General features: G+C 32.4%; 1 protein-coding gene across 2 annotated transcripts in view; it reads right to left on the bottom strand.

The window, feature by feature from the left end:
• Positions 1-214: 214 nt before the first annotated feature.
• Positions 215-24,001, bottom strand: part of LOC129001743 (sodium-independent sulfate anion transporter-like) — a 62,272-nt gene continuing 38,485 nt past the window's right edge. For both annotated transcript variants that reach the window (XM_054429162.1, XM_054429163.1), the window contains 11 exons: positions 14,371-14,554; positions 11,851-12,046; positions 11,541-11,761; positions 10,997-11,171; positions 7,606-7,770; positions 6,402-6,563; positions 5,751-5,891; positions 4,346-4,491; positions 2,666-2,839; positions 1,778-1,931; positions 215-1,186 (listed from right to left, as the gene is read on the bottom strand). In XM_054429162.1, coding sequence (XP_054285137.1) covers positions 1,008-1,186; positions 1,778-1,931; positions 2,666-2,839; positions 4,346-4,491; positions 5,751-5,891; positions 6,402-6,563; positions 7,606-7,770; positions 10,997-11,171; positions 11,541-11,761; positions 11,851-12,046; positions 14,371-14,553 — 1,896 coding nt within the window. In that variant the 5' untranslated portion in view covers position 14,554 and the 3' untranslated portion in view covers positions 215-1,007. The remainder of the gene's footprint in view (positions 1,187-1,777; positions 1,932-2,665; positions 2,840-4,345; positions 4,492-5,750; positions 5,892-6,401; positions 6,564-7,605; positions 7,771-10,996; positions 11,172-11,540; positions 11,762-11,850; positions 12,047-14,370; positions 14,555-24,001) is intronic.

Here is a 24,001-nt window from a genome sequence, read left to right as displayed (position 1 = left end):
TGTATATCAATATATGGAAGAACTGTATTGAATTTTTGTAAAACAAAGTGTTTATTAGAAGGGTTTAAAATATTATGAAATAGAGTTTAAGTAAAAAAAAATAAATTAATAATAATCAATTTAATAAATAATTTAAAAAAATGAACCATTGCAAGTAGGTTATGTTTGTTCTTGGATGTAATGTTTGTTCTTTTTAAAAATTAGTGCAAACATTTAAGTGAAATATTCATGCTAATAATAGTATTCATCAGATTTAAGGAACACTAAAAGTTAATAATAAGCGATACACTAAAAAAAGAAACACTTATAACTTAACCAATATAAGTTTAACTTTACCTTGAGATTCTAACTTGGAAATCACTTAACAAACTCATTGAATTCCATTAACAACAACCATTATTCAATAAAATGTAAAAAAAAATTATTGTGCCAGAACAGTACCAATAGTTGTAAAATAAACTATCCAAGTAAAAGAAAGACACAGATTTCGATGAATCCTTTAAGGTTCAAGATTTGATCTTGATAGTTGTGAGCGATTGGAAAACAAACTATAATTGAAAAAAAATATACTAACAAATCCCAAAATACTAGGTAAGATATTTTTATATAGGAATTTGTTAGCGTATGCAATCTTCAAATTTTTACTAATTATGTCATGTTTAATTATTCTTCAAAATTTGTTATCGTTCCATTTTTAAGTCAAACTGTAGAAAGTCACATTTAGAAAAGGTTTGAAACATGCTGTAATTATACGGCAACTTACATAAATTACAAATTTAACAAGGGAATGTCAAATAGTTTAAAAAATGTTTCACAAATGAAACTATGACACTTACAAAAGTTGGCAAGACTCAGACAATTCAAATTACATACTTTTCTCAAGACACAATGTCAAAGTAAAAGTAAATCTGTATTCGAAATTACAGATTACAGAATAATAGAGAACTCTGCATTAACATTTTCTCTTTACCATAACATCTAAGGTAGCCTAGTTGAGTGTTCCTTAATCACGAATCTTCAGTAATATTACTTGCGTTTCTTACGATACTCAATCCATTACTTAGTAGTGGTTCTTGTGCATGAGTTTCTTCTTCTTTCGTTCTGCTTCTCCGTCGATAAGAGTGCTCGTTTATTTCTGTCATTTCCACGCTGTGATTTTCTTTGTTCGGAGTGCATTTGTTATTTTCTAAAACATAGTATAAAGAGTAATTTTGTGGTGTGGACGGCATCCTATACTCTAAAACAAGCACATGTACAGGCAAACGTTTTCTTTCGTCCAAGGATTTTAGATGTTTTTCTTTAATTAATATGGGGTATTTGTCCACGAGAAATCGATTGGAGTTGGTCACAAGGGAAAATTCCACTTTCCGCCCTACAGCCCTTGGAAGTTTTCATGTTACTGTCAACACCTTTTAGTAGCTGAAGTTTAGAAACAGCTGATACAGGTTATATTTCTGTCATTATTTGATTTGACGTGTAAAAAAAATAACTGTATAGGTTAGTTTGGACTATACTTAGTTAAATCTGAGCAAAGCTCGGTCTCTCAGTACTTTATATTGTTGTTCTTTTGGCACATATCATCCTTGATAATGTATTTCAATATGTACAACCTGTCATACAGTATAGGGCCTACTAAGCTCTAAGTCAACAATAATACTTTTTTACATAAAAAATAGCTTAAGAAAGGACCATTTACTAATTTCATTGCTGTAAAACTCACTCCATGCCTAAATATTTTTGTAAAATATAAAGTAAAAAAACAAGATAGAATACTCACCCTGTATAATATAGTCTAGTTCCTCTTCTGTGCCAACGTGTACAAAATCCTCTAGACAAACTCCCTTCAGAACAGACAATACTGATGGTCGAGGATTGTAGAAGTAGATTGGCTGCTTTCTCCTGCTAAAGTCCAAGATCAAAGAGGCAATACCCTGAAAAAGGGGATTCAATTAGTATAGATTCAAATAAAAGAAGAACAATAGCCTTTTACTGGAGTGAATTTGTAAGATTTTCTAAACTTATACAATATTCTGAGAATTCATGATTCGTCAGAATGTAATTCCTAAAAACACAGTACTGGAATGTCTTAGTGAGTTGGTGTGAGTTGGTAGTGTTGCCGACTTCGGGCCCAAGGCAGCGATGTAGTGGGTTTGGATCCTGGTCACTGCCAAAAATATTTTATCAGTACAGATCACCTTTGTACTGTACTGGTTCACTCCTTGCTTTGCTTTATACGATCCACGCACAGGCGGTTAGTCCATGTGGATGGGCAAATGCAAAGTTAAAAGAGGCCGCCAACCTAAAAAAAAAAAATCTTGGGCATGAAAAAACCTGTTCCCTATTAAGATTGTTTCGTGGAGTACTTGTTTGAAAATTAAAACGCTTTAATCGCAATGAGTTGTATCCTTTTTTTTCGCCTTGTTGGTAAAGTATTTACAGACCTTCGCAAAACAAATAAAAAAATTATTCTAAAAAGTATTTTTTCCAATACAACTACTAAAATAGTCTTTGAACTTAAGAAAATTTATTTCTTATCATTGAATATTTAAGTTAAAATTTGCTTCTTTTAGCTCTAATCAGGGGGATTTTTAGATTGGCGGTACTCAACTACACAGTCAAAAATATAAACTATCAAAAATAGCACCTATGTAGAACAACTATTTACCTTAGCGGCAGTAAAGTCAGCGCCCAGTATATACCTACAGTCCACCACTACTGGTAGCTGACCTTGGCCCTTCCTCATCCCTGCTCGGTCCACCTGCGACCTCATGAAGTCTACGGCAGGGAAGTAAAGACTGTTGTCTGGGGTCACCAGGAGGTATTCTCCCCCGCCCAGGCTCTGGAACACAGGGTGGAGTTGTGAGAAGAGTGCAAACAAAAAAAAAAAAAACAAAAAAAAACAAGAAAGAAAACATTAAAACTGGAATGAGTGGCAAAGAGCAATGAGAAATTGATAAATGAAAGTGGAAAGAAAGGGAGGATTAGGTGAATAGAAGACACAGACAACAAAGGTAATGGGGACAGATGAAAAATATTATCAGATGATCATTAAGAGAGAAGGCTAAACTATTGAAGCATGATAGCATAACCTAAGAATGCTTTATTGCCGTTACACTGGTTTACATGCATGGCACAGTCAAGGAAATGTCTTAGAACTAAAGGTTTTAACTAAGGTTTAATTTAACATCGTTTATAAAGTCTATTTCTCTATATGGACACAGGTTTAACAGGTAGTTTTTAAGTACTATTTTAAATTTAAAACAATTAAAACATCTTATTCTATTAGGTAACATATTATAATACTGTTTGGATTTTTCAATAAAACTAGTAGCTGTGGTGCTGTATCGACACTGTCTAGATATAAAATTGCAGCGGTTTCGTGTGTTGTAACTGTGTACATTTTCATGTGTGTCTGTTTTACTAAAACTATTTTTTGCAAACACAAGGCAGTCTAAAATATACATTGCTTGTAAAGTTAAAATATTAGCCTCCCTAAATAATGGTTTACAGTGTGTTCTAAAATCAACATTGTACATGATTTTTATTGCTCGTTTTTGCAATGACAAAAGTTTTTTTTTATAATTACTACCTCCCCATACAATTGTTCCATAACTTAGATGGAAATGTATATGTGCATAGTAAATGCATTTCAAGGTATTAAAATCTACACTGTTCTTAAGCATGTTTATTATAAATATTCCTTTGTTAAATATGGTTCCCTTGCATAAATGTCCTAATGCTCGCTGAGGGGTTGCCCAATGATAAAACAACAATGCTGTTTCAATGACACTATCTTATAACAGCAATCATAAGTCACCAATGGCTTTCACCTATATGATATATACCATAACACTATTTCACTGTCTTTAGGTCATTGCACAACCCAGAAGACTACCTATAGTAAAAGGATGAAAGGTATTTGATATAAACAAAAATAATAAAACATCGTGTAGATTAACTGCAACTTGTAATCGTCATACATTAGAATGTCGATAACAAGACATGGGGGTTACTAAATAAGACTTGTTATAAATGTTGAGATATTATGAAGGTTAGCAGTAAAAAAAGTGATCAGGGGTTAAAGTAAATTTTAGTGGATTTGAAAACGACACTTGTTATCGATATTCCACCATAGTATAAACTAACTATTTACAACTTAGTTAGCAGGGTAAACTTTTAAGTATATGTACTTCAAATTCAAGTCGTATTTAACTTAATACAAATCACCAGGAAGATCACAGTACACATACTAAAAGATTGTTCGATGATCAATAATAATTACATTACTACTTAGATATTTCTCTTTTCTAGTTAGTGGTTGTTTAAAATACTAAGTAGTTTTCACCTTTGCTTTCTCGATGTGTAGGTAGGGCCTAGCAGATGGGTATATCAACAGTACGATGTTGACACCAACCCCAACCAGAATACCATACTCTACCCCTAGTATCAGACAGAGGAGGAAAGTAGCTATGGTGGGTATAAGGTCCTTCTCTGTAACCAAAGGGCAATCAATCAAACACTCAGTTAATCAATTACAGCAATAATACAACAATCATGCAAACTACAATTCAAGGAATAAATAAATATAATGAATTGATCTTAACTAACCACTCACAAGGATAGATTTAACAATAAATGACTAATTAAATAAACAAAAACTTATTAAATAATTCTTGTTTGAAAAAAAAATCTTTCAAGTAGGCCTAACTTTAATAATAATCCTAGATATAAACCTCTATTTTATAAAGTGATGTCAAATTGATAAGGTAATTTAATACAAGGAATAACAAAAACAACATTTCCGATAATTTATTCCAATAATCAATCTTGACAGCTTAGGTTTCTGAGAGAAACGTTGATTGGTTTTCTCAGAATAATAACTTATTGAACAAGACTAACCTGCATTATTTTACATAATAAACCCATTATGTTTCTCAAAATAAAATATTTGTTATCCGATGTATTTCCTTATGAAATAATTCAGAGAATAAGGAGAAATATAAAACTTAATTTCCATAAAGTCTTCAAACAAATGGTGTTCAGAGAGTAAAGTTACGTGGTAAAATTGAACTTTTAACATGGGTAACTAATAATTAATTGTAAAACCTAAGTAAGAGTCCCTGGGAACAAATTACTTTCTCAGGTGCTATTAAATGATATATAACAAATTCAACATTAAAACCCATTTCTTTTATTTGTTTCCCATGTAATTTTGTTTGTCAAATATGTTTGATTGGATGGAAAACACACAGGCACGTAATTCGGGCAGTATTTTAAAATTACTCATTCCAAAAAAATCCCACTCAGGTTTTTATCCGTTTTAATTTGATTTAATTAATTTACATAACTTACGTAAGGTTATTGTAGAAATAATTTTTTTTTCTCTTTTCTACACCAGTGGCATTTTACAAGAGGTCAATGTGAGAATAAAGTTTTTGTTAGTGTGCCATGAATTGAACCTGTCCTTTCCGCACCGTAGTCCGAGACGCTATGTTTGAATAGGTAAAGCTCTAAAGCTCTCTGTTTACACATTAACACAGCTGTTAAAAAAATAAAATTAGATACAATATTTTGTAATACAAAATTAGTTTCTAAATGTTCTAAAAACAATGTTTATACGCAAACATATATTTAAAAAAAAAAAAATGCTACATCTATATTTGTTTTCGATCTATGTTATTGGATCGTAATCTGTTGCAAAGCTTGGGAAAAGCTACTTGTGTATATATACAATAAAAACAACGACTTACTGCTAGACCGCCACATTGGCTTCACCACTTCGTACTCTATCATGAAGATGACGGCACAGATGATGACAGCTGCCAAAGCTGCCTTGGGGATGAAGTAGAAGTAGGGGGTGAGAGCACCCAGCGCCAAGAGGATCAGGAAACCTGCGGTTGGTAAGTGAAAAGTGTGTTTTTATCTCACAAAAAGTCAATATTCAATCTCCACAAATAAGGATAAAATAAATGGATGTTTGTGTTAACTGGAACAGATTTCAAAACTTAATAATTTTAATTTATTTTTATTTTGAATGAGTTTACAGTTGATTTCAAATTGACAATGGTTCTTTTGTAAAATATAAGATGAAGTTACGTAACCTCTTTGGACCAATTCCATTTAAAATGCTCCAAATTAAAAAAGTGCTAAATTATTAAGAAAGTCAAATGTTACAATTCAATATGCATTTATCTGCATTCAAAGTACTGGTGCACCAGTATATACTCATTATTCACTAATTAGTTCCCCTTTGGGTATGCCAGTAAATAGAAAATACGTTCAATCAGATATAAAATATTTTGAACAAACTAATTTTTCTAAGCTAATACTTTTAAAATTATGTCAATACTCTAAACTCCTTTTACGAAACATAAAACGTTCCAATAATTTTGTTCACTGACCTGTATACAGACCGCCCATTGGTGTTCGTACTCCGCTAGCATGGTTCACAGCCGACCTTGAGAACGAGCCTGTCACGGGCATGGATGACACAAATGAACCCAACATGTTGCACAAACCTAATGTGAACAGTTCTTGAGTGGCGTCCACAGAGTCACCACTGGCTGAAACATTAAGTGATTTGAGAAATAGGGAGATATTACTAAAGATCATGATTAACAATCCTACACCAAATTGAAATTTCAAGTGTGATTTGTTTACTTTTTAAGTTTTACTTTACAAAACCATTAAAATATACAACAAACATATGAGGTGCCAGATTGCAGGTTTAGAATTACTACGCTGATTTTTTTTTACCAGTGTTGTTATTGTGGTAGATCATTAAGTATGAACAATAGACGAGTAGTCTAAGGTGTCTTCATAGCAATGTTGTTTTGAATAGTCAAGTCTTACGTACAACTCTTTACGAGTTTGTCTGTTTGAGGCAAAGCTAGGTGAGGGAGGCCAACCTAAAATAAACGGGGATGCCCAGATTGACAAGATGTTTGTATTCTACACAATTTACGCCTGAAATAAACCATTCTGATACTTTTTTTGTTAAGGTATGTGTCTACAAAACCTTGTTAAATGTGTATTTTTATATTCATAAGATGAGAGGAAAGCAAAAAAATAGGAATATTTTTTAATAAATTGCAAATAATTATCAAACAAGCTATGCAACCCTCAAGAAAGCTTTAGACAAAGATTTTCTCAGAGATTTTTTCATTGTCTAAGACTGGAGTGTTTATAACAAGAAGCCAAAAGCAGCAGATTATAAGTTGTTGTATATTCTACCAATAGAAATATTTGATATAAAAACATTAGGTCTTTAACAAAAAACTTACACTGTTTCTTATTGATAGAGCGTTTTACTCATTTGAAGAGTTTTACGACATGTAATTACAGTAATTAATTTTTCCTCTTTTATTTAGTTTATTTTATCCAACCAACTATTTCTTAGTTAGTAATAAGCTGTTTTGACGCCATTCTGTATTTATGCGTATATTTCATGTATATAAACCGTTTCTGATTCTGTAAAATAGCAATGACAATCGTACCTTAATGTTTTAAAACTTGTCCAAACAGAGTCTAAATTGTATACAAGACTCAATGTTTCCTTTAATACAGTTCAAAATGAATTTAGGCTTACAAAAAACTTAGCCTTACCAAAAGCTTTAGCGATTGCCACGTTCCCCAGCACTGAAATGATGGGGACAAGAATCACGGATGAACCAAGCTCGTAACACATGTCAAAGATGTCCAGGGTTCTATTGTTGACTGTAGTGAAGAATGGGGGAAGCTGGAGTGGTGGAAGCCCAGATCTTACAGTACCTATAAACATGCCGGAAGAAGATTAAAAGATGAAATAATGCAAAACAGAAATGTATTACAATAAAAATTGATTTTGGAGAACCAAACTAACTATTTTGCATGTTGTATTATTGGGTAGTTCAGGGGTAGACTCTAATCTTTTATGTGAAACAAAATTTTAATTTCAGATTTTAATTCTTTCCTAGGTGTACTTTGTGAACCCAAACAGCTTTAAAAATATACAGCACCAAAGTTTTTCCAACTGACCCGAAAGGGATAATGATAGATGTTAATTTTCAATTATAATCATTCTGATGACCAATAATTTAAAGGGTTAAGACTGACAGTAAAATTAAATATCCATCTTGATAAAGGCAGGGACTACACAGGAACATTTTTATTTGATAGTTCTGTAAATTATTGTATCTTAAAGTATGTTGAAAGTTAAAAATTATTGTTCTATAACTAAAGTGAAAAAATTCTCTCTCCTCTAGATCGTATACTTTAAAATGAAAACTCAACTATACAAATTGAGTTAGTAGGACGGCTAATAGTTGGGTGTTACGGGGAAAACATTAAATTTTAGACATGGTAAAACATATTTCTTTTAAAGTTCATCAGTTTTCATGAATATTTGTTATTTTCACTAATTAATATAATTGGGAATATTATTTGAGATTGGGACGCCACCTGTGCATATTTTATCCCGAATATGAGTGAAAGATGTATGTGCCATGTCTTGTGTAGCTTTGTTACTGACTAAGACCAGCTGTTTCATTAGTCAGGAGGACCTTAATTAAAAGCCAAATGATCAAGGTCAGCTGGGTTCAGTTACACAGCTGATTCAACAAAAAATTTGTCACTTGCAAGACAAAGGGGTGGAAGTATAGGCTTAAAAGTTTTTGAAGTCCAAAACAAATAAAATTACTTCAATTATTGCAAATTACAGACCACTTTTCTGACTAAAATCAATTTTCTGTCATAATTTTTTTTATAAGCATGAACAAAAGTGGATAATATCTCGCTGTTACAGTGAATAAAGAGCAGGATTCAACAACGGTGAATCCGAGTAGGATGCATTACTGTTTACTGTTCACAGATGTTTTCGCCTTTCAAGCGCTAAAGCTTTCCCACCCTACGCATTCAGGAATAAATAGTCTGTTTGTATTCCAGAAAAACTGTATCATTTGTCGAATTGCCAATATACATTAATTCTAAAGATAAATTATGCACTCTCACACCTACATATAAACACTCACATTTTGCAGTTTCTTAAAATTTGGTGATTATTTAGAATTGAAGGCATTTTATTACCTTTTTAGTCATATAGCTTAATCATAGCAAAAAGATTATAGGATATTTCAAAGGCTAACAATTTTATTCTGAATTCAACGTCCACAAAAATATTCTAGGCAAATCTAATTTGTTATCTTAATAAACCTTGAAATTTTAATCCAAGTAAAATTAAGATATTTTATTGAGTTTTAATAACATATATATATATAAAAATTTTAATGATAGTTTTCAGCTGAAAATTAAATATCAACCAACAAAAAATAACTAACATTCGACAAATACTAAACAATACCTAAATATATAACATAAAATGGATATTGAAACTTTCACACACACTCACAGAAATTGTTTTTATTTGTAAGCCAATGGTTATTGGGGGAATGTTTAACTTTTAAATGTTAAGTCTTTTCATCGCTCAGAAGTTATTCTTATTTTGTCTGGTTACAACGAGAGCTTAGTAGGAACTTTTAAGTAGTAACATAGAACTAACCCACTTTTAAGTGGAAATTTCTTCATTTCAAATCTGTTCATCATCTTCACACACACCATGATACTAAACACTTGATGTAAAAAAGTGTTGCCAGTATGTGCTTATGATAATCCCTTGAATCACGGAACAGTTTAAGGGATTACATTAAGCAGGCACTTACACAATTTTCAATATTTAATTGGTAATCTAGGAAGCTTTAATGAGATCATGATAAAAAATTATTTGTAGTTTCCAACATAAATTGATAAAATAAAGAAGTTGTATACCAAACCATCTCTAAATTATTTAATCCATCATTAACAGCAGTAGATATAGGTTGCTTTAACATGAAATATTATGTTTTTATGAAGAAAAATTCTCTTGCTCCCTGGGGCTGCTGAACAGAGGAAAAATTAAAATTTAATTTAATTTTAAAGGAAATTAAAAACCTAAATGTAACTTGATACTTCATTGTAGAATTATTTAGTAAGATGTAAAAGATGACACAATGTAAATCTCTGGTCTTTGTTAAATTAAATTGCTCCTCCGAATCTAATTAAAATACCTCTGTCTTCGGCTTACAATCCCAACTTTCATTTTCCGCTTAAAGCTTAGTAATGCCACTCAAAAATTTCTGACTGGAGTCGTTCACAAAAGAAATATTTCAAGGGTCAACAACACTTGGATACATTAAAGGATATTTATCCAATTTGAACTTCAAAGTGTGACACAGACAAATCAGTTACAGATGAATAATTTGTGAACTGCAAACAAAAGGTTCGCTCGGTTTGGCAAATTGACAGTCATCTCTATAGCCTGCCAATTCCAAATTCTTTATTTGTTTTTTATAATATCAATCAAAGATATTTTGTTAATTCCAACTCAGTAATACAATTTTATACGATGTATTAGTGAAACTCTTTAGAACTAATTGAAACCAGGGGTTCCATCCACAAATTGGGTAATTTTATAGTGTTCAAGACTTGTTTCCGAGGCAAAACAAACCATATGATACTCTTCAATCTTTCAAAGATTATTTTTGTTTAAAAACTGACAGGTGAATAAAACTAATTTACAATAAAGTCTTTTGATTCTAGAGCTATTCCATCAAGTGTGATTTACCTACCTGAATCGAGTTACAGTTATCACTTAAAGTAGTACAGGCTATTCAATCTACTAGTTACAAGTTTCCATTAGATTTACATTGGGCGATCAACTGATTTTCCAATAATATTAGTTTTTAGTTTCAGGGGTCTTATGGTTATCATTATCGTAAACTGCACAATTTTTCAACGCCATATAGAAGTTGGCACTCACCGTTATGGTCTTTATCACCATGCAAAATTTGACCACGATTGCTTCAGCTGTTGAGAAGGAGTTTGCATATAAGGAAATACAAGAGTTGACACATAAGAGCTTTGCTCACTCTGCTCAATAATTGTAAAACACAAAAACTATTATGTTATCATAATAACCACCTACCAGTAAGGACAAAGGGTGTGTGGCCATTGGAGTGACACCAGTAAGCGATGCAAGAACAGACGACGACAGCAAGAGCGTTCCTGGCTGTGGACAACAACCACAGTGCTTTGGTCAGCAGCTTCTGTCTGTCTGTCATCTTGCCTTCTGGGCCAGTAAACTTGATGTCCTTGACTTTCTGGAAAAAGTGAGGATTTTATTTAAAGAAACTTATATAGAGCTGCCCCAAGATGTTTTTTGTGAGGAAACCATAAAACCAAGAGTGAATTTCAACTCAATGGCAAAGACCAGAGTTATTATTTTGTCATTTTGTTTAAGCCAAGCATGAATGGAGATGAGTGAAGGATAAGTGACGCGACCTTTTACTCTTGTTATTGACTAATGCCTACATATTCGAACCGCGTTCATCTTTTCCATAACTGTTTTCAGCTTAGCAAGGTAATAACAACCTCTTTCAGTACGGTAATGAAAATTTAAACCTAACAATTAATTGAACCAACACATGCAGTGTTTTTTCCTCTAAGCTACCGACATTTATCTTGCTTACCCTGAGCAAAAGCAGAAGAACGATGCATGTTCCTCCCAGCATAGTGTCGGCAAACCTAGCCTCATCAATGTGTAGACAGACTTTACGCAGGGTGTCTAGAAAGCCAGAGGACTCAAATTTGAGTCCCAACAACCCTTTGATCTGAGAAACGGCGATAATCACCGACGTGGCGGACGTGAACCCAACAGTCACTGGGATGGAGATGAAATCAATCAGCACACCTAAGATAAGAAGAAAAAGTGGTATAGATACATATATTGCTTATAATGTTTATAACATTTTTGATTATATAGTAATTTTGTAAACTCACCTAAATGTAACACTCCCATAAGCATCTGTACGATGCCGGTTAAGAAGCACAGTAACACAGCAAAGTCAGGGTTCCTCCCAATGATTTGCTGATATGTCATCAAAGCCATAAGCGCCGTGGGTCCTATGGTGATGTCTTTACAACTTCCAAACACCAAGTAGATGAAACATCCCATGAAAGACGAGTAGAGACCGTACTGGAAAAATTCATATCAGCGTAACATTATCAAATAGAACGTAGCTTTACTAAGATGTTAATTATAGATAAAAAAGTGATTTATCAATAGTGACAATTTTACTAAATTACTACCTACATAAAGAGAGAATTTTTCTTAAAAAATGTACCTTTATTATATTGTGTACAATGTACATAGTACCATTGACTATTGGATGCAGAAGTTGTTGCATTAATAGTCAAAGATAGTACCTTTAGTAACAAGCTGAACAAACCATCCTTTGACTGAATGTTAAACAAAATAATGAAACTTTAACTTTCAAAAAATGTGCACTACATTTTGAATTAAAAAAACATATACATTTGTCTAAATACCTAATGGTAGTAAATAAAACACTGAAAATTTTTTTGGAAATAAATTATATTTAATTGGAAATTTTAGGTAAAAATTATCACAATTAAGTACCAGTAACTCAACTAATTAATTAGATTTACTAAAGCAGCAACATACTTCCTGAACGTATTTTGAGCTGAACGTATGCATGATGGTTGGTTGTCCAAAATCAACTACATTATTGTCGTTGGATAATCTGTGTAGCTTTGAAAATTTATTTGTTTATCAGTTAGGTTTAACTGTATCAAGAGTATAGTTACAGTAAGTATAATGACCATGAATAGCTTGAACCAATTTCAAACAATCATTTTGCACAAACCAATGCCAGAATTTTTTTTTATTAACTTTTAATTTTTTTTCTAACATGCAAATTTATTAATTATATTCTTTTATAAAATATTGGAAAAAAAGGATTGCTCCAGCCCTACCAGATATCGTAATCTGCCCACCGTAGTATTTTCAATTATAAAAATTTGTAACGTTGGAATTCATAGTATTATGCTCATAGGCAGTTCCAATACTTAAAAATGTTTCCTTTCTTTACATAAAAAATTTGTTTAACATTATCATTCTAAGTAAATACAGTTTCGATCCATACAATTTTAGATCCACTTTTCAATACAGGCCTTATGGGGAACAACCGATCTACCTGAATGCAAATGACAACAATGCTACAATTGACATACCGTAGTTGTTTCCATACAATGTTCGGAATACCTGTACTTTGAATTCAGTAGGGTTGGAAATGTTGAATGGGTCTTACTCATTAAATGTTATTGAAGATTATATCTCATCTGGTCTGGTGGACATACAAATCCTCTTATGATGATATTCCTTTGAACATGGTCCCGAGATTTTGATATTGTCGGGTAAAGTTATTGTGCGATGAAATTTACCATTCATGACAAATTGTGGCCCAGGATATGATGAATCTTTTGTAAAATATATCTTATTCTGCCTAGCTAAATTAATTTGTATTTTTTACTTATACATACACAGCGCCCCACTTAAAAACAACCAAACTTGGGGAAATGGTTTAATGGGTCAAAATAAAGAAAAACCAAGGATAAAACATTTTCCAAAATTGCTTCGTTCACCGGATATCAAGTATTTTGTATTTTTACATGAACCTTTTTATCCTTATATTTTTCCAACCACTCTTTATGAAACTTAGTATGCAAGTTTGGGTTAAAGAGAACCATGGTAAACAAAATTATTAGGTCCAATAAAAACATCTCAAAATGGCAGCAACTTTAATTTTATAAATTCATATTACCAATCAAAGGGATGATTAAAAAAACCAGGAAACTTTTATTTATCATTTAAATTTACAATCAAACGACATAAAATTCAAAGAGATAGAAAAAATACCCGAAATACCATGATTTTTAGTTGTAAAATAAAGCCAAAGAGGTGCATCCTGATTAGCTTACCCTTATTCTATTTCATTTTACAACTGAAAATAGTGATATGTTTACAAACATTACCTTTTAGAAATATGTTCGCTTGAAAAGTATGTATTAAACAATGTTGTGCTTGTACTAGTAGTATTGGTTGTTTACTTGTCCTATATATTTGTAGCTGGTAGTGATGCAAAATCGTTGGCGAGTGAGCTGGTCTAGTGGTTAGAGAGCGGGATTTCAGTCCCTGAGGTCCCGTGTTCAAATCCCACTAAGTCACCAATGGATTTTATCTAAGTGAAAATGCCGCAACCCCTAGGTCTAGCCTGAAGTAATGTGAAAAACAATTCCAGGCTCGTGCCTAGCGTCTTAGGACAAAAAAAGTTATGCAAAATCGTACGTGGGAAGGTTTTAGTTACTTGCATGAAATTCCAACAGGAAACTATTGTACTTACCTAAACATCTACTTTTTCTCGGCCTTGTGGTGTAATGTACTGTTAAATGTCACTCTTTACTTGTAATCTTTCACTCCACTATATACAAATCACTCACCTGAGGCTCCAGGCCGGCCAACACAGCGTAGGCCAAGGCTTGGGGCATCAATGTCAGACCTACAGTGACTCCAGCTATGAGGTCACATATTGCTTTGTCAGCAGAGTACTGGGGTAGCCAAGACACTACTGGTACTCTTCTGTTGAGGAGCCTCCGAAGTCTACTGGGCGTCTTGTCTGCCATTCTGAAAAAGAATTCAAAGAATTAACAGCTGATTTTGATGGTTTTAGTGCTGCTTTTACAGTCAAAATGTCAAGGGATGCTGAGGAAGAGCGGTTAGCCTTTTGATGGTTCGGAACTGGGCTCAGCAGTCGTTGATGTGGAGGACTAAAGGGTCCTCGCTTAAGAAACTGGTAATATTAATCAGTAAAGATCCTACACATGTTAAAGATTCCTGTCTCAACAATAATGATAATGATGGTGACAATTATAGTAACATAAAGACTTGAAGTCCATTTTATTACAGAACCACATTTTTCCAAACGCCATATTCCCATATTTTAATGAATAGTCATTGTTATGGGCAAATTGACGACTATTTTCAGGCATTTTTGTGGGTACATGTAGTATGCTTTTTGATATTTACAACTTAACTTTTGTTAATTGGTCATTTATAAGAACGATCACTAAAATATAGATTAAGTGATGTTGTTGGTTGTCAACCCCTCTAATATTACATTATAACGTTCGGTGGAGTATTTGGTACATTTTTGAACCAAAACATATTATACTGTATTTTCTCAAGAAACTTTTGACACAATTAATAATGGAGATACTATTAAACAACATTTGTAATGCTATCATGTAACCGGCCTAACAAAATATCTTTTGACGATCTTATGAGATTTTAAAACGGAGCAGTAATGATCTTAAACTTGTCATCTAACATTAAGAGTGAATCAGCAACAGTAAAATGTACGTAACCTATATTTTATTTATTTTAATACTAGAGACAGTAATGAATAAAATACCAAAAAGAACAATTTATTTAGAAACTCTTGTCTGTCTTGTGATATTAATAAATCAAGCACACCTCTAAAATGTCTCCTATTTATAGTGGTGGAAACATGTATTCATTATCAATTCACTTACGCAAGAAATGTATTCACATATATGTAACATCTAAACAAGATGAAGGTACATTTCCCCAGCTGGCCATGATAGTCAGCTTACGTTATGTCTCATACATACAACATCGAGGGTTTGCGGAGGGGAGTGATACATGAAATATTCAACTTTAAATATTCAACCCGTGAATAATAAAATCGTAGGGTATGTAAAGCAGGGATTAAAACTACTTATTTGTACATAATCTTTGTCGTGGATCAGATGAAGAAAAATATTAACGTAAAAATATTTAAAGCTTTTTTATGCTTACTCTTTGCTACAAAAATTTTACTAACATTATAACTATTTTTAACCAAATAGAAGAAATTTGTGTAAGCTGCTGTTTCATGCTTTTGGTACTGTTACTAACCAGGTATACTGGAATGTTTATCATAAAATAGGAAGAAAGCATTTATTAGTCACCCTTGCACTTTGACGTCACCGGACATAGAAACACACACCAAAAAATGTTTTAAATTTAACATACAATGATGAATCTACGAGCAGTTTTAAAGTTTGTGTCGCAAATTATGACATAATTATAGAGTTGAGCATCGATCCTTAGACTTGTTAGGAGATGATACATTTATCTTCTTATCAAGGTTTTATGATTAGGTTGGTTTTCCTATAGTTGGTGCAACCAAAATAGAGTGTAACATAAAAAATTTGAAAACTTTCAAAAGTGTTTATGTATATCGAACGATTATAGCTTGATGGATTTTAGTGTCGTTAGTAATACTGTAACTGGTAAAGAAATAAGTATATTGATAGTTTGGTGTGTAAAAATTAACTCAATATAAATTATAGCAAAAATATCTGGATGAAAATTATATTTATTACTTAATAAAAAAAATATTGGTGATCTATAGGCATACATTAATGTTTAACCACTACAGGAACCTCCCCAATAACAGTTTTTGTCCAGTATTTTTTTAGAAAGTAGAATTATAAATGTCAAGATTTTAAGTGCTGGAGTCTATTGAATTCATTGCTGATAGGGTAAAAACTATCTAAGACAACAATTCAAGTTATCCGTGATTTTTTTTCAATTAAATATCAATCGGATCAAGTTGTACGTGTTTCATAGCTTTAAAATATTGTACAAACAACCAAAAAACATCAGAAATAATTACTTAATTTTTTTTTCAAATCTGTGGACCATAATAAAAAGTAATGTTTGAATCCCTACAGCTTTACCAATAACAATCTTGTGCAGTCATTTGGAAGAGAATACAATTTGAAATGATCGGATTTTCACGTGTTGCCAATTCTAGTTAACTTGAACAATATTTTACAGTTGTTGCACTTTAAAAAATGTTTCGTTCATGTTAATACTACCCAAATTGTATCATGTTATACTTGAGACAACTATAAATACATGGCTTGTTCGCTTTTATTGACTTTGCTCACGATTATTACTTGATTGAATGATATTTCACGTTTGAGTCATATTTGACACTACACTTTATACTATGAATCTAGAATGTATGTAATGTTTTAATGTGCGTTTGTGTGTTGTAATGTTCTAACTTGATGTTATATACTTTTTTCAGCACTGCTGTGTCATTTAATTAATCTCGTCTTTACCAAAGGTTTACATGTTATCCACTGTGTATACAAATGCCAAATATGTGACAGAGTTTTCATATACAGATAGATTAAAAGCTTCGGAATCCCGAATTTATCAGACGATAGAAATGATATGATGTCTTAGTGTTGTTGTAGTAGGACATGTTGCAGTTTATTTACAAAAATCCCATTTTAAAAATATAGTTTAAAAACACATAAGATGCTGTTAAGGAATTATTAAATATTTAAGACGTCAAGATATATTTTACCGAACATTTGTTTCACCACTTCCTAAAGCCCGCAACAGTTTACATCAAAAACTTTATATTTTACATTTAAACAAATATATTTATTTGATTGAATCAATGAACATCACTACTGTTCTATCTTTAACTTGTTAAAAAGTTACAACAGCAAAAACGCAACATGGACCAAAGTGGACCGTGTAGATTGAGTAATTGAAACTCAAATTTTGCACAGTGGTCAGTTAAGTAGAGAAGAGAACTTTTGAGCTAACTTGTTTAAAGTACAGCTGTACAGTTGATTGAACAGTTAAAGCAATGCAATTACACAAATTGAAACTTGCTCTTCGAATCACCAAGTTAAATGGTGCAAATCTTGTACCAAGTAGAGTGAAAAGAACATGTTTCTCGAAAAGTTTGCCATGGGGCTATTAGTGTGTTGGATAATGTCGGATGATGAGGTCCCGGGTTCACATCCCGGTAATCACCAATGGATTTTATCCATGAGATAATGTCACGACCCTCTAGGACTAGCCTGAAGTAATCTGTAAAACAGTTTTGTGGCTAGAACCTAGCGTCGTAGGATGTGAAAGGTGGAACGGTAAAAAAATAATCTAAATATTGGTAACTGATATTTATCTTAATTTTATTTGGCTCCAGTTGATCTTGAGGATTGTAATATTTAAGGTCTTCTGCAAGTTTAACGAACATACATAATTTTATGGACTTGCACTTTTGGTATCAGTAATAAGTTCAGATCAAATTAATTTAACTTTATATTATAACAATTACACAGGCTTAATTTTTTTGATTTTCTATTTGTAATTAGGTCAAAGCTGTTGAACATATATTGCATTCAAACACTATTTCAGCTTATCTATAACCATGGCAAACATAGTGATAATATAAATGATATGATTTTCATTATTACTCACACCTTACTATTTATTCAAAAAGGAGTCTCCATCTTTCATGTATCAACACTAAACCCCGATGTTGTATGTATGAGGCATAACAGAAGCTGACTATCATGGCCGACTAGGGAAATGTATATTATACCTTCTTGTTGTTTAGATGTTACATACATTTTGTATATCTTCCTCTACCCACCTGAATCTCTGTTATAGTTGTTTACTTAAAGTAGTTTTCTCAAGAGATTACATAAATGATTATTTGCAGGAAAGCAGTAGCAAGATAGCTGTATATACAGTAAAAAACTAAAAAAAGACAAATAATTATTTTATATAAGTAGTTGTAGTTACGTTTATGCTTATGTAAGTAGGTGGTAGAGATGGTAAAACAGAATTAGGTAATTACTGAGCAAAGTATGTAAAGGTTGCGCTATACTGTCAAATCAATTGTCCTTAAGAGTTACGAACAGTAGTTGCAACGGTAAAAAAACTTTACATTTGTCCTAAATTTATCCTTCTAGTGGATGCAAAAAAGGTACTTATTACGAGCAGTAACAGGTTACACTCTACCGATAGCCAATCCACTAAAGTAACAGTTACTAGTAGTCGTTAATCGGCTATTCAAAGACTATAAAAGCACAGTAACTGTAACAATCATGCAAATTCTCCACTATAGTAGCAAAGCCTGTTATAGTCAACCTATGAGCCTGTAATTCCTTGTGTGTCATAGCCTTTTCATTGTTCAATAGAAAAATTATTAGAATACATCACATCATGTTAGATATGCATTGGTTTGGTTGCTCTTTCCGGACCCTTACCTAGATGATGCCCGGTAATGTAATTGACATTCTATTTTTGATGTTAATTTATGATGATGATAATTTTTACGTTATGTGAGTAATTAATATGGTAATTCTTCATTCAAGGTATTTTGGAATCTGAAATCAGGCGACAAAGCACCTAAACATGCCAAGATCGGAACAAGATAACGCAAAAACACTAAAAGGCCAATAAGCAGGCATTTTCTGTACAAGCATGATTGTGCTCGAGTGAGAGATTTTAAACAAAAACAAGTAGCATTTAAACATCTTTCCTGATGAGTCGACTACCAGCATAAAATATACAAACTGAGTCAAACATAGTCCATAAAGTGCAACTGAGCCGACTCAACAGGTCCACTTCTGTAAACAATGACTTTCTGGTCTAAAAGATTGCAGAACCCAATTACTTGTGTAGTGTTGATACTACTTGTTTTACTGATCGTGATTAGAAACGTCCGCAATCATTTATAAAATAACAGAAAAACTTAATTTTGGTTTCAATAAACTCCAATGTTAAATATACTAGACTATGTTTTGAGACCCGTGGATGCTACAAACTAAAACGTAAATAGCACAGTTTGAGTTTAAACTAAAATATAATTATTCATATGGGGAACGAGCTGGTCTAGTGGTTAGAGAGCGGGACTTTGATCCCAGAGGTTACGGGTTTGAATCCAGCCAAATCACCAATGGATTTTATCTACGCGATGATGACGCAACCCCTAGGTCTAGCTTAAGTAATGTCAAAAACAATCTTAGCATCCTAGGAAAATATAATTATTGATATGCAGCTTCGATGTCGGAAACATAACCATTTCCTTTGACAGTAGTGTTCACCAAATCCCACTTGGGAAACGTCCCAAGAATGAACTGTTATGGTAATGTACCTTCTTTGATTTCGTTTTTATATCTCTGACGCATCTCATATTTTTAATACATTCGTAGAGTGATTTTCTCTGTCTACTGTTTACTGTAGGCGATTTATTTCATACGGAAAATAATTTAATTTCTTTAATTGCAAGTTTTATCAGAAGGGTAACGCATACTAAGGATTTTTAGCATTGTTTTGTTGGTTACAAAAATGACTTAAAGTAAACTACTTTAAAAGTAATTTGTAATGGAACGTAAACTAATATTGTGTTTACCAGAACAATCTGCTTACACTTCAGGATAATTGTACAGTAAAATTACAGATCAGAAAATTTTTTAAAAGATTGGTATTAATGGAAAGAATAATTTTTTGAAACTCTTTTATAAACTAAGGAAAAAGTCTCATCATGGTAGTGCAATTAATTGATAAGATATAAGTTTTTGGTCCGAAACCAGTCGCAGCAGTCAACCCTGGTTTATAAAAAAGATGTTCTCACAAGGATCCAATTTTGTTGATAACCTATAATGCAAAAAGGTTCAGAAATACTCTCAAAACTGTTAGAAAGTAAGACAAATCAAGGAAGTTATTCAATAGCATAGATAGTAAAAAATCGTATATTTCTTTTATTATGTATGAGTGAAGTAGGCATTTTTAAGAAAAATTCATATAAGGATAATGTTATATTTTCATAAATATATACAGCCTATATAAAACAAACACAAAGAGATAATAACCTTAAATACCACGACTATGTAATTTTTAATCAAAAGAAAATGCATAATTACAGATTTTATAAATGAAACAGTGTTCTAACAAATGAGCAGGTAATAGTGCAATTAGTCCTGAAATAGTGCAGTTCTACGAACCGTTCGTACAAATTACGACTAAATGAAGGTCAACAGAGTTTGGTTTCAAGTCCGCACCAAGAGACACTTAACTAGTCAAACCGATTACGCCTCGACTGTTTCTGACTTTGATCGGAAAATGTTAGCTTAAACAGTACAAACTACTTAGGACTTAACCGAATTCAACAATTTCTGACGCTTTTGGAACAAGCTCAACCCTAATCTGATTTCCTGAGAGGGTTTAAGATTCAATTGAACGAAAATAGCTAAAATAGCTTTTTGGCCTTTAAAAGAAATGTATTAACGTTCTAAAATTGGATTACTTATAAATTTTTATTTTAATACACATAGTGAGCAAAGCCTTTTTTCAATATGAATAGCCGAATTATTTTTTGTTCATATTATTGATGCTTCATGGAAAAGGTATTTGTACTATAAGGGAAGGTGGTATATTTCCTTGTTAAGTTATAGCTAGTTTAAGCCTTTAAAGAACACTTTCTTTTCTTAAAGGCAAATCATTATAATCAGGAAAACTTACAAAGAAAAAGAGCTTACAGAGACAAATATAACCATCAGTTGACTTTATAAAGCATATAAATGAGAGTTTCTGTTCAAACAACTCTATTCGTAACATGCTAAATATAAACATGTGCATAACTATGATATACTACTGTATTTGATAAATTGAAATACGCCATTTTTAAAAACGGTTTCAATCTTAATTCGAATCTATTCACTATCTTTAACGGTAAATTAGTAATGGTTTTTGGATTTGCACTTCACAATACAAATTGTGGTAAGCAATACACATTTTAAGTAATTAAAGTTGAGGTCACGCCTAAACAGTTTAATTTGCAGTTGTAAAAAAACAAAAAAAAACTCTACTGTATAGAAATTAATTGAAAATATTATTTTACAAAATTGGTATATAATTTTACACAAGTTTGGTTAGTTATTATATACAAAGCTCATAGACTTATGAGCGACACAAGTTATTCAAAACAATCCGTATTATTTTAGTGTTTAGTTTGACGGTTATAAGATGTTCACAAACCGGTTTTAATTTTATATTAATGTATAGAAATATAGTTTTGGATGGTTATAACATAAGTTTTTTAAAGTTTAATCACTAACCAAAACAACCTGCTATAGTGTGGGTGCGAGATAAAACACAACTAGCGGATTTCAGCTAAATAACAGTTTTAAAAGGCATTCAACGGCTTAAACCAGTATAAAGTCGGTCGACCATTCCATAATACATTGAAGGTGCTTAAAGTACTATCGGACCGAGCTGTAATACCTTCCAAATGACTGGACCTTCATGTACTGTTGTTGTTTGAATGGAAACACCGTTTTGGATACATTTAGTGCCCGATTTCTACTTGATTAGGTTTTATGGAATTAAGTGAATGGACACACTTGGTTTAACTTTGAATTTGTATAGAAGTTTTGAATAAATGTTTGTTTTTATATTATTTACCACATAGTTTTACACTTAACTAACCTTTTTTTACTGGGCTTGTCTGATACAGATTTTTTTGAAATGTTAATAATCATAACGGGTGTTAGAAGACTGTGAGAAATATTGATGAATCTGCAGAAAAAACTGTCATCAGCATTAGTTTAGATGCAGTTTTATCGTGAGGAGAGGAATATGTCAATATACTAAAATAGACTAGAAAGAACAGAAGCAACTTAAGTGGGGAGAATCTTGAAAGTTTAAGGGGATATAGGTTAGTTGTACCTTGTGGTTGAAACTGTCAATATGTCTTAGAGGGTAGACCTCCGTATCTGTTGGCACAAACAACCGAATGAAAATAACGATTATTCGATTGTTTCATTCGATATATCGTTTGGTTAGTTAGGTTATGTCAACCTTATTTAACAAACCAAACGATATATCGAATAGTATATATATCGATCGTTATTTTCATTCGGTTGTTTGTTCCAACAGAAGTCTACCCTTAGATTCAACCACAAGGCGTAACTGGGCGCGAATCGATTAATACTAATTCGAACACTCACAGAAGTGCTTTCATCTACAAGTTCCTTTGATGAATATATTCACCTCTCTAGAGGATTAAACCCCATGGAGAGTACAGGCAACCACCCACATGGTATGTTGTATGTATGAAGTGTAGGGTAAGCCAAGGCTAGGTTTGGCTTCGGGGAAATGTTCTAGCTTTACTATGTATACCTTGTGATTATATAATAGGAACTTTAACTATATGTTTAAACTAATCAAAGAACACTTTAAATGCTATCATACAAGCTTAACGAACAAATATAGACCAGAAATAAACATACAGGGTGATTCTTAATTATTGTTACACTCAAAAATGACAAACTATATAACCTATCATCACGGGATGAGAATCAATAGAGGAGATTCTAAAGTGTTGATTGACACTACTTATGTGAACATAGAGTCAAAATTAGCCTCTGTAGACATTTTAGACTATAAATACGATTTTAAATTGATTACAAAATTTAAAAATCAATGAAGTCTAAAACACAGAACACTTTTTGCTCTTTCGAAGCCATCTACATCGCAACTTACAATAATGGATAACAACAATAACTGAGTGATAAATTATAGAACTAATTGACCCAGTGGTATTGACTTTTGAAAATTCAAGATGGAGTATGCTTTTTTGGGATTCAGAGAAGATATATTGTGTAATTAATTTTAAATTGTAGTTAAAATATAAAAAAAAATGTCTTTAGAGGCTAATTTTGCAACTAGGTTCGCCTAAGTGGTGGTAAACAAAACTTTAGCGTCCACCGCTAGGAGCCCCGTGTAGTTACGTAGCGCGTACGCCTAACTATAGGCGCTCCCAGCGGTGGACGCTAGAACCTATGCTAACTGCAGCACAGCTGTTGGTCTATATGAAATTCTTTTTGTCTATGTTATAACCTAGGGGAGCGAGCTGGTGTAGTGGTTAGAGCGCGGGACCTCAGTCCCTGAGGTCCCGGGTTCGGCCCCCGCCAAGTCACCAATGGATTTTATCGAAGTAATAATGCCGAAACCCCTAGGTCTAGCCTGAAGTAATGTGAAAAACAATCCCAGGCTCGTGCCTAGCGTCCTAGGACAAAAAAAAATGTTATAACCTAGCACTATTGGAAACAATAGTCTATGTTATAACACTATTAGATAGCAATGTTGGAAACATTTTATGGAAACCCAAACCTCTAAGATTTAGGTATCATTTTCAATTTACAATCAATTTGTGATCCAATACTCTAATACAATCTCTCTCTCAAA

Source organism: Macrosteles quadrilineatus, unplaced genomic scaffold (genome assembly GCF_028750875.1).
Source record: "Macrosteles quadrilineatus isolate MER2022 unplaced genomic scaffold, UCM_ALF_1.0 Scaffold_8__2_contigs__length_117827958, whole genome shotgun sequence".
Lineage (NCBI taxonomy): Eukaryota > Metazoa > Arthropoda > Insecta > Hemiptera > Cicadellidae > Macrosteles > Macrosteles quadrilineatus.
The sequence above is the reverse complement of the archived record's forward strand: the minus strand, read 5'-3'. Positions and strand labels throughout refer to the sequence as shown.